Source organism: Diadema antillarum, unplaced genomic scaffold (assembly GCF_040938485.1).
Source record: "Diadema antillarum isolate AM-2024a unplaced genomic scaffold, OU_Dant_1.0 scf00000046, whole genome shotgun sequence".
Classification (NCBI taxonomy): Eukaryota; Metazoa; Echinodermata; class Echinoidea; order Diadematoida; family Diadematidae; genus Diadema; species Diadema antillarum.
The window spans coordinates 1,379,813-1,391,868 of NW_027270935.1; the positions used below are offsets into that span (position 1 = coordinate 1,379,813).

Below are 12,056 nucleotides of genomic sequence, written 5' to 3' on the forward strand. Positions count from 1 at the left end.
CATATAAGAAACTTAATATATAAATCATCATCGGAAATGATTGAAGGCAATCTACACAAATCAGAACGCTAGATAAAAACAAAAACAAAAAGGGAAAAGAAAAAAAAATGCATTTCCTTGTGAACATACCTTCTTTTTTTTTTTAGCTTTTAGTTTTGATGAGTGGAATAAAGATTATTTGTAGCTTGCACAATGTTAACAGTACAGACAGCATTTCAGTGCCTAGACACACACATAAAGAACAACAAACAATCAAAAAACTAAGATAGACAAGATACATAACATCTTTGTTAGCAATAATTCAATATACACTAATATTACTAACTGTAAAGTATTCTTTTACTGATTCCCATTAACCCCCCCCCCCTTCCCCCATACTTAACGGAATACCAAAGTGATGATGTCAAAGTTCTTTGATATAGTTGGGGTCAGAACCAGGTGTGAGCATGGTTAGCAGCAATAGTATTCACAGATATTTGGGTTACTGTAAAAGAAGATATTTTTGCGCAACTAATTTTTCGCACTCGGCCCGGTAAGAAGAGTTTCGCGTGTTTTTAATTCCGCAGAATCAAGACAGTAAGTACGAGAACATATGGCAAGCAAAAATATTCGCGTGCTTTTATTTTCGCGCTAGTTTCTCGTTGCGCGAAATGCGCGAAAATTTCAACACCGCGAAAATTTCCACTTTTACAGTATTTAGAACCAGTTTCCACGGTGATGAATGAAAATGACATCACACTTTGTACTCTATAAAGGGCTGAAACCTTAGATGTGAGAGGAGACACAAACAAAATAGATGGGATAAAATTTGACAGGAGGGGTTGCAGTGAGCCAAACAATACTGGCTGGGAATGCATGAAAATACATCAAAATGGATAATGGTAATCTTGACACCTGCCATTTCATTTCATAATTTACACGTTGCACTATATGTTTTCCTCCTCCCATAAGAACCTCTGCACAGCTGATCCTACCTCTCTCTGACAACAAAACATAAACACACACACACACACAGGCACAAACAAACACTCACATTCACACACGCCTCTACGTTAGCGCCTTCTCAATTATGCGGAAGATTATAATTTGTATGTCTGCATTATTTCTGATATTCCCCCAAGTAGCGACAACTCCAAATTACTTTTGAATATGTCTACATGTACCTCTCCTATTTTTGTTTTCCTATCATATCTGCAAGAACTAGGGCCTTCACATGTCCACTGCTATCTCCCAGAAGGTTTTGTCAGAAGTTGCTAAAGGAAAAGTTTTCCTTGTATGAAGATTTGAAACACAATATGTCTGTCAATATGACCAACAATATGATCCAAAGCATAATCATCATGGTGATAGTAATATGCCTCGACATAGGAACCTTCCAAGTACTGAATAAAAGAAGAAGAAGAAGAAGAAAAACAAGAGACCCGCGGGTCTAGCGCTCACCTGAGTATCGCAAGTTCACCTTTCACGCAGTCACTAATCTAAATTATTCACAGCTCTACCAAAATTTGACCAGGCACTCTCAAGTAGAAGATGAAAATGTACAATAAGGTCCCATTTTTTTAAAAGATTCCTTAATTTGGGGGGATTGGGGCCCCCTGGGGCCCTCTGGGTGGGGCATGGTGCTCATTTTGATAAATTGTGATCCTGATCCCCTAGGGATGCTACTTGCCAAGTTTGACGAAAATCCATCATGAGGTTTTCAGGAAGAAGATGAAAATGTACAATTTAGGCCCCCATTTGGACCTTCCCAACCACCCCCCCCCCCTCCCCGAGGGGCACCCCTGGATCTCCTATGAACAAACTTGAAACTACAGTCATTAATGTACTCACTCATAGTATTATCTTAGCTCTATAACTTCTGATACTAGAGAAGATTTTAAAAGATTCCTTCATTTTGGGGGTGTGGGCCCCCCGGGGGCCCCCTGGGTGGGGCATGGTGCCCATTTTAACAAATTGAGATCCTAACCCCTTAGGGATGCTACCTGCCAAGTTTGGTGAAAATGGGTCATGGGGTTCTCAAGAAGATAAAAATGTACAATTTAGGCCCCATTAGGATCCCTCCTCACCCCCCTCCCCTGGGTCCCAAGGGGGGCACCCCTGATTCTGCCATGAACAAACTTGAAACTACAGTCATTAATGTACAAACTCATAGTATTAACTTAGCTCTATCACTTATGGTTCTAGAGAAGAAGATTTTTACAGATTCCTTAATTTTGGGGGGTTTGGGCCCCCTGGGGCCCCCTGGGTGGGGCATGGTGCCCATTTTAACAAATTGGGTTCCTAACCCCCTAGGGATGCTAGCTGCCAAGTTTGGTGAAAATGGGTCATGGGATTCTTAAGAAGAAGATGAAAATGTACAATTTAGGCCCCATTAGAACCCTTCCCCACCCCCCCCCCCCCCTCCCCTGGGTCCCAAGGGGGGCACCCCTGATTCTGCCATGAACAAACTTGAAACTACAGTCATCAATGTACTAACTCATAGTATTAACTTAGCTCTATCACTTCTGGTTCTAGAGAAGAAGATTTTTACAGATTCCTTAATTTTGGGGGGTTTGGGCCCCCCTGGGGGCCCCCTGGGTGGGGCATGGTGCCCATTTTTACAAATTGAGTTCCTAACCCCCTAGGGATGCTACCTGCCAAGTTTGATGAAAATCGGTCTTGGGGTTTTCAAGAAGAAGATGAAAATGTAAAAAGTTTACGCACGACGCACGACGGACGACGCACGACGGACGACGGACGACGGACGACGGACGACGGACGACGCACGACGCACGACGCACGACGGACGCCGGACGAAGGGCGATCGCAATAGCTCACTTGAGCCTTTGGCTCAGGTGAGCTAAAAAAGCCAAAACACCAACCAAAGACAGACAAGAAAAAAAAATGTGCTAAAAAGCCAAAACAAAATATGCCACTATGCTGTAATGGATCAAATTCAACAACAAGCTGAAAGTACTGCTTTGAGTTTACATGTATTGTACAAACATCTTCCATGGGACATATGGTTAGTCCAATAGAAGAGAGACATGCATGCCTAAAACATGAGTAATACAATAGTTTACATCAAATACGCGAATCGGATTAAACACAGTTTTGCCTGGGCTCGTCCATAACTTGTAAGCCCACCTTATCATCAAATATCAAGATACTATCAATCACTCGTCATAGTTGAATACTTATCGTTCAATTAAATATCTATACACATACAGGCTGGGAAAAACAGATATACACATTTGCAAAATGCCAAGTACAATCGATATATGCATAGTTCATACTCAGAACAATATTACTCTTGAATTTCTCATACAAGTGCCCCTACCTAGGCTTTCAACATAACATATAGTTTGAAATGATATGTCTAACAATTCAAACTTATCTCTCTCTCTCTTTGTTGCAAATGAACATGAAGGTAAATAAATATATGAATCTCTTTCTACTTTCTCACTGCTTTCAAATGCAGATGCATTCCAGGCTCATCTTCACATTGCAGTGACTTGTAATTTGATATCAGAAAGGGCATTCATTAGGATATGTATTCTTTATCCTTTGAAGACAGATACACTGGGATTATTTGTATCATATTATAAACTAGCAGATGATTATATTTACAACCGCATGGCTTAGAGATTCCTTCTTTGTTCTTTGTCTGATGTGAAACATAAAATTGCATAACAAGTCAAGCACCAGGAATAAAAAAAAAAAACAAAAGAAAAACAAAAACAATACTCAAAATGTCTTCACAATCCTAAAAACTCCTGTAATTTATTATTTTGGACAATTGACCCTAATGGAATAGCTTGGTGCTTTTTATCTGGCACCACAAATTTAAAAAAAAAAGAAGAAGAAGAAGAAAGAAGAAAAAAAAAACCCAACAACAAAGCAGTAATGATGTCTCCAAAGCATACAGGGGCTTTTGCATAAACAAATAAAAACTGACACATACTTCATCATATTGCATTCATCAAACTACATTTGTGTCAGTTTGACTGATTCTATTCCAAACTGCTGTCAAATGATGAAGTCAAACACAAGTAACAGGAGTTGCTATAAACTTCTAAATAGTTTTTCTTCTTTTTTCCGCCCACGCATTTAAGCTTGGGAAGAACTACAACTGTAAGTACATGTAGGTGTCAGATTTTCCAGTTTTTTATGTGAGCAAAACAATATGAGCTTCTTAGAGTCCCACTCCAAACAGACACACAAAACAAAGAAACCAAACAAACACACAGATGTATGCTAACAGTTTGCCTTTGACGTAAAGCCACCAAAAGCAGAATGGAACAAACCTTCTACGAGTGCAGGAGATGTGATACACTTTTAGTTCATGCCGGTATTAAACACTCTAGACATGACATGAAAATATAAAAAAAAAACAACAACAAAGAGGAGGAAAGAAATAAGGCAATAAGTTCAGTTCATTTGTTCAACTCCTTTAATAAATATTTCATTCTGAACCTAGCAGACCATTCACCATCAACCATACCCTGCCAAGAACTCTGCCTGTGTAGGTGACCCCCTCAAAATTGGAACTACTGGGCCTTCCAAATATAAAAACTACACAGAAATGAGCCAACAAAGTGTTTATCAAGGGAATGCTGGTAACGTGGCTCTGGAAAATGTTTAACACACATGCTGCTATAGCTCATGGCTTCGAAATACTGTGCATATATTAGGACATCTTGTCTGTGACCATTTATAGTTAGATATATTTTGGTCTATGTTTCACTTTCTCATTTGATATACAGTTTTTTAGTATACACTGGAAAGAAGTTGTAGGGTCAATACAAACTACTGATTTAGTGTCTACATTGTAAAATTACTGCTTCTGTGAGCGCTGACTAATTCAATAAATGTAACTGTGTATATCCTGCCATAATCATGGAGGTTTATTTCGTAATGAAACACTAATACGGTATTTCAGGTCATTCGTGATTGGCCAACACGCACACGCAATTTGATCTCTTTGGAGCGAGGGCATCGCTGGTCCCCCTTCGTCACGCCTCAGGAAAACCCAATCCGCAGAGAAACGCAAGACAGCGGTCCTCGCTATTGCAGTCACATGATCATCTGCTACCCATAATGCATCAGGCTGGAGAAACAGGGCGTGTCTTCCAAAGAGGGCATCTGCTCCACTACCACACATCCTCTGGGGCACCGCCTCCTTCGAGGCCCGGATGAGCTCGAACACCATCTTTCAGAGATCTTGTGGCAAAGATGGAATTTTTTTTTTCCCCACACCTCCTTTCCCACAACATCACAGCCACTTTCGACGAGGCACATAGACGCGTATCCAGCCGATCTGTGCTGGTAGTTGAGAGAGGCAGGGCGGGGTCTCCGCGACGGGCCCAGCGAAAGAAGATGAGGAAGAGGGCGGTGGAAGGGAATGAAGTCTCTCCAGTCAGACTTCAGTCGATGCCAAAGGTGCTCGTCTCTTCCACAGCGATGACCAGTTTCTCCAGGAGCATGGCGTACGTCGGGTAGGCGGGCAGATCCAGCCGATTGAAGCAAGTGTGTGCCCTGTCAAATCAATGATGTAGATTGGGTAATGTTAGGTATGGTATACAATGTACTCTTCACACTAAATCTTTCTAAAGTAATCTAAAGTTCACTTGTTAATGAAAAGAGCAGATTCCTGCCACTTGTTACTGACAAATTTTGAAGGTAATATATTTCCCCTGCCTATTGAATGTGATGAGTTTTTCTCATTATGCTGAAAAGATAAAAATATTTCTGCATTCAATCAATCCACGTATGGGTTTAGGCAGACAGTCACAGAGAGATAGATAGATAGATAAATAGACAGATAGATAGATAGATAGATAGATAGATAGATAGATCTGAGTGCTTTACGCTAGCACGCTGTCGCATACACACACTGCAAACGCAAGCTCCTTGCTAGCGCGCTGTAGCATACTACACACACTGCAAATGCAAGCGTTTTACACGCGTGTGTGCCGGGCTCTCAGCGAGCGTGCAATGGACCAAATCGTATGGATCCAAAATTGCACAGTAAATGGAGCCACAATTGCACGGATGATGATGTCATAGTGAAATGGGCCAATTGATCAATGTCAAACAACCAATCAAATGACAAGGATCTCTCCGGGCGTTATTTAAAAAAATATATAGATATGTAGATAGATAGATAGACAGACAGATAAATAGATAGATAGACAGATATAAAGATGGACAGGAAGAATTAAGATAGATAGATAGATAGATAGATAGATAGATAGATAGATAGATAGATAGATAGATAGATATAGTTACAGTGTAGATAGATAAGGAGATATATTTATAGAGAGAGACAGAGAAAGAGAAAGGGGCTCTATGACCCACCTTGGTAGACTCGAGTTCTTCCCCCACTTCTCGATGCAGAACTTGCGCGGCCCGTTGCTGCCCCTCAGCGCCGCGAAGCCCTCGTAGGGGATGCTGGACGTCCCCGTAACGAACTGGAGCAGTCGCAGCCGCCTCTCGTTGTCGAAGCGCTCCACGGCCATCCAGAACCAGTTAATGACGTGGTGTTTGTCATGGTAACCTAATGTGAGCAAGATCATCAACAGATGATGGGAGGCACATCACTATATTTGCGCTTCAAGACTTACATCAAATAGAAATATTACATATTTTACATATGTCCATACATTAAGTACTTAGTAGTACATAACTTTCATTGTGACACTGATGTCTGTCATTTATAAAAAATTGAGTTAAACACAACTTCATTCTCCTACACAGTCTGCTGAAAACTTTGCTCAAAACCACTGAAATTCTTTTACTTCCCAAACAATAAACAACAGAGAGTGCAGTATTCATCTTGACTCTAATCCCTTCTCTTCATTTTCCATCTCATACTCCTTACGATGTAATACTGTAAAAGCGGAAATTTTCATGTGAGAAATCATTCACGCTCAGTCGGATAAAATGAATTTTGTCTGTTTTAAGTTCCATGGAATCAAAGAGATTAAATACTAACATATATATTTACACTAATATATATATTATACTTATATATTATATATATATACACGCAAAAATATTTGCATACTTTAATTTTTGTGCTCATGTCACACAAAATGCACAAAAATTTACGCTTTTACAGCAATACACACATACTGCATGTCCAATTCAGAAATTCTTCAAACATCTAATTACAGCATCTTGTGAGCCCATTCAACTATGTCTTGGTAGCAAGATCAGACTTGACAAAGAATACAACAATTATCAGACAATAAACACAAAGAAAGCCTATTTCCCTGTTGCAAAGAAGGGAAAAAAAAAAGAAATGAACCAGAATATAGATTAGGACTTTTCAACAAAAAAAACTTTTAGCAAGGAAATTTTTGATGAAGTCTCAACAAATTATAATCACCTCCTCTGTACTCTGTATTCTTCCTCCAATCAGCTACATCAATCTCAGCCGTTCCAGCAATCACTAACTCCAGCTCTCTTGCATCAAACACCGATACCAGTCTGGAATCAACGACCTGCGCAGGAAAAAGAAAAACATAGCAGATTTACAAACTGCCATTATTACTAGTTTTTCTTCAACACAAACAATAACAACTCTACAAAATCTGACAATGTCTTTCACTAGATTGCTCTTCTTTACCGTCAGCAATTACTCGTCACCCTTTCATTGCTAAAGCACTTCACAACTTCTAATTTTACAGCATTTCATTAAAATGTCTGGGTGTAGGGCCAGCCATACGTCTTCACTACAGTACCACATTTTTCTGCATTCCTTAGGATTTGCTTATCATTGGGACAGTCCCTATTTTGACTAAAAATTTGTGTAAAATCTGAATTGATAATGTGGTAGCTTCTGCACAGAAGCTCATTATTTGGATCCAAAATCCGCAACTGGGTCATGCAGCTACATCTCAGAACTACGCATTGACACATTGCCCCATTAACCCACATTAATGACTTGAGTGCACGGAAGCTAGAGAAGGGAGCCCTCTAGTGTCCTACCTCATAGAAGCCCCTGACGAGGGAGTCGGTCTGCTCCGACACGCCCCTCTCGATGCGCCAGCGCACCATCTTCTCGATGTACTCCTTCTTGTTCTTTTCCGTCACGGCGATGTTCTTCCCGTTCGGTTTCAGTTCCCTCTCAGTCAGCTAGTGTGGAAAAAAGATCCATTTTCACTTTCCAAGTTCATTCACTCATAGTTGATATCTTTACATCACACTTTTGCATAATGTTGGGCACCTCCAAACACCTTAACCCATTGAGGACATGCTGATTTTGCTACAACACACATTTCCCATACACACCTGCCCGAACATCTCTGGACTAGTCTCCAATGGGTTAAAAGATATACCTGGCTTTAGGGGAAAACCTACTTGTTGGGTCAAAGGGGAAGGTCACCCCAAGAACAAATTCTTCTTTTCACAACAAGAAATATTTATGGAAAACCTGATCAGAATGTAGAACACAACTACGCCACAAAGATTGCCAGTAGATAAACTAAATACGCCATTAAATGGGCACAACCAAAATGGTTTTCCTTGGAATGTAACTTGAGACACATTCCCCCAGTGTGCTTGGGCCTGACCTTTGCCTTATATTCAACAGTTGAAGGTACTAATCAAAATCAAAGAATTTCATTTCTTTTTTTTTTCCCCCACTATCTTTCTCTGCACATGTATTCTTTCTTGCAAACAACACATCACCTTCTCTGTCATACAGTGTTGCAATAATTACAAGTTTTTTACAGATGGTCTCATACATTTACTGTAACATGCTTGTAGGGGAGATGATAATAGGGAGGGGGATAGCTGAAGTTGGGGAGTCATTTTTTTTTCTTCATCGCACCTGACCGAAGACCTCCTCGTCGGCGGTGAAGGTGAGGTCGAGGACGTCGGTGATGTCGTTGTCCTTGACCCAGAGCAGGCTGTTGTAGAACTCACTGTCCAGGGACTCCAGGTCGGACAGGTTGCACAGCTGCCGCAGCAGGGCCTTGTAGAACGGCCGCGTGAAGAAGGCGTCCAGCAGGAAGTGGTGGATGATGGCCAGTCCGATCACGCGGCCGCAGAACCGGAACCTGAACGACAACAAACGAATCGAGATGGTCAACGGGAGGAAAGCTTTTGTGACGCGGCTCGACAGTAAAACCTCGCTCACCAAAAACCTAACATTTGGCACGGTCATACTCTGCGAAGCTACACATAGTTTCACTGCTTGGTATTTTGCTTCACACGGTTTGGGTAGTGCAACTGCAAATTTCTCAAGAAGCTACCAGCGAAACTTTCTGTGAAACTCTTCTGCCAGATAAAACCAACAATTTTCCTCTCTGCAAACAATACATTGCACAATTTACATCCTATCTGGTATGAAAAGTTCTTTTTTTGTGTGTGTAATTTACACTACTTTGACCACTCAGTCAATCGGGAATAGCAGCATATTTAATCTTGCAACAAGAAAACAATCGCATATATGATATAATGATCCACCACAGGATGATCACGAAAACAAGGAAATGTATGATTTGTGTCTTTTTTTTTTGACAAAAAGAGCTACAGTAACAAAACACACACACTTACAATGGGATAACCACAAGGAATTGACATTGCTTTCATCTGTAAAAGATGACATATCAATTATGCTTGATGACATGACACGCAGAGCCTAAAAAAGATGAAAGATGACACTCACCATTCAAGGTAATTGTCCACAAAGGCAGACATGGGGCTGATCTGGACTGTGTAGGTGTCTATGGCTGAGTACTCAAAGAGGCCGTAATACGGGTTGAAGAGTTCTCGTGACAGGAGGAAGAAGAACTCGCGAGACGGACCGCCATAGTCGAGACTGGTAGGTAAGGAGACAGGGATGAAAATGCAAAGATGATGAAACTTAATATCAGACATTTCATTTGTCTGGAGATAAATGCCAGAGATTCACTTACTTTTGCATTACAGAATCGAGAACATCTCTTAGATGTATGTGTGTGTGTGTGTGTGTGTTTGGATCTACAATATGTGTCTTAGGTGGGCACTATGGAAGATCTTAAATGCTTATGAGCAAGCTACTAACAATGGGTCCCATGGCTCTAACTTTTCTCTGAAGAACTGAATGTTCTACCGGTAGATGGGTGCAGACTAATGCCCCCCGTGGGGTTTGAGATGGGTTGTGGGGAGGGGGGGGGGGGGGTATGGGGACTTGGAACTCACCCTTCCTCGCCCGCAAAGCAGATGAAGAGCTTGCACTTCTGGATGTCCTTCTTGTTGATGGCCATGATCTTTCCAAAGGCATCCTCCAGTAGATGGTCTCTTCTGATCGTCAGCCTGGATGATGCAGAGAGAGGTAGAGATGAGAGGAGGAGGAGGAGAGAATACAATCATTAATGCTGCAGTAGATTTGTTTGTCTCTTTGTCTGTTTGTTTGTCTGTCTGTTTGCAAAATTATTCATGGATAATGAATGGATTTGGATGAAATTTACTGGAAGAGTTGACGATGACACAAGGCACAGATGATTAAATTCTGGTAGTGATCAGGGCCCCGTTTTATCAAAAGATAAAATCGATTTTAAATTTCCTTGCCACACAGGCTGCCATAGACTTACAGTTGAAATCAACTATATAATCAATTTGAACTCTTCATATAACAGGGCCCTGGATCACTGTCTGGATTCAGTGTTCCACATGTATTAACATATTATACAATATTATCATCACCAGCATCTGGAATGATACACTACAAAGAATTAGTGAAATGCCCAATAAAGCAGGGTGTATGCTGTCAATGTCTACAGAGACAAATTAAAGAAAGGCGCATGCTTACTTCAGTTTGGTTGGTCCCTGGCCGAACCCCTTGGCCTCCAGCTTCCTGTAGAAGTTTCTCAGCTTGGCATCAAAGTCTCGCCTGTAAGGTGCTGGTGCTCTTGCATTTGCTCTTCCCACCACTGTACAGAATTGAGAGTGATAGTAATATCTTAAATGATGATGATGATGATGATGATGGTAGGAATATGATCATCGTCATCATCATCATGATGACGACGATGATTACCATCATCACGCCACTGTCATCATCATCACCACCATCACCACCATCATCACCATCATCATCATCATCATTATCATTATCATAATCATCATATAGTCTTATTTAATCAGAGTAACCTCTATTTGATAGGAAAAACTGAAAATCTAGACAGTAATGCCATGAGACTCTTACACCATAATTGAATTTCCTTTTAGCATCATACAATACGTTCCATACCAAGACATTACCCCATATACCTAAAAGACAGACAGCCCTTGCAATTTTCACAAAGTTCAAACTCAACAGAAATTCATGAAGATATACAACAGTTAAATTCTCAAAACATGTTTCATTCCCTGCAGACCATAGAAGAACTCTTCAGAAGCACAGTCCTACATGTTAAAATCTGTGTGAGTACTTACCCGGCGACGAGTGAGGGGAATGCTGCGGCGAGTTCTGCGGCGACATGGCCTGAGCTAACGTCGACCTCAGTGCTCCGCCCTGCTGCATATTTGGCATGTAGCTCATGATGTTCTCCTCAAACAGACTGAAAGAAGAGAATCAGGACAGAGAAACATATCATGCAGAATATAGAGCTTCAAGCATTAGGGAGCAGAACATTCATTTTACAGGACAAGACGTTGTTCCCATTCTACAAATCAGCTTGAGTGGGCCTAGCACTGGCTTTAAGTAAGGTTTAAATATTGTGGTGATAGGTCCTTTTGATTCGTAATCTCATATCTTCTCACGACTAATCATTGTTTTTATTTTCTGCTTTGTTTTGTTTTTTGTATTTTCACTCCACTGCCTATACTAGTGACTCCGCACTTGCAGCTAGTCACTTCTTCTAATTTCCTCTGATGTATGCGACTAACACCCAATACTTCAGAAATGTAAAAAAAAAAAAAAAAGGGCATCAGGTCTAGGCTTGTCTAAAGAATACAGTCTTGTCAGTCTAAAGTTACTTCTAGTAGCCACTATCGAATTAGCACCTGTTCAAGTCTTCCCCAGTGCTCTGATCAGATGGATAAGGAATCATAGATACATTGTACACATGGCAAGATATTAT

At 40.8% G+C, this 12,056-nt stretch overlaps 1 protein-coding gene across 1 annotated transcript in view; it reads right to left on the reverse strand.

Moving 5' to 3' along the window:
• Positions 1 to 4,097: 4,097 nt before the first annotated feature.
• LOC139715318 (E3 ubiquitin-protein ligase HECW2-like) overlaps positions 4,098 to 12,056 on the reverse strand; it is a 65,349-nt gene continuing 57,390 nt past the window's right edge. The window contains exons 15-23 of the mRNA XM_071626895.1: positions 11,410 to 11,534; positions 10,784 to 10,904; positions 10,174 to 10,287; positions 9,659 to 9,811; positions 8,819 to 9,047; positions 7,975 to 8,121; positions 7,373 to 7,487; positions 6,340 to 6,538; positions 4,098 to 5,517 (exon numbers count right to left, since the gene is read on the reverse strand). Coding sequence (XP_071482996.1) covers positions 5,406 to 5,517; positions 6,340 to 6,538; positions 7,373 to 7,487; positions 7,975 to 8,121; positions 8,819 to 9,047; positions 9,659 to 9,811; positions 10,174 to 10,287; positions 10,784 to 10,904; positions 11,410 to 11,534 — 1,315 coding nt within the window. The 3' untranslated portion in view covers positions 4,098 to 5,405. The remainder of the gene's footprint in view (positions 5,518 to 6,339; positions 6,539 to 7,372; positions 7,488 to 7,974; positions 8,122 to 8,818; positions 9,048 to 9,658; positions 9,812 to 10,173; positions 10,288 to 10,783; positions 10,905 to 11,409; positions 11,535 to 12,056) is intronic.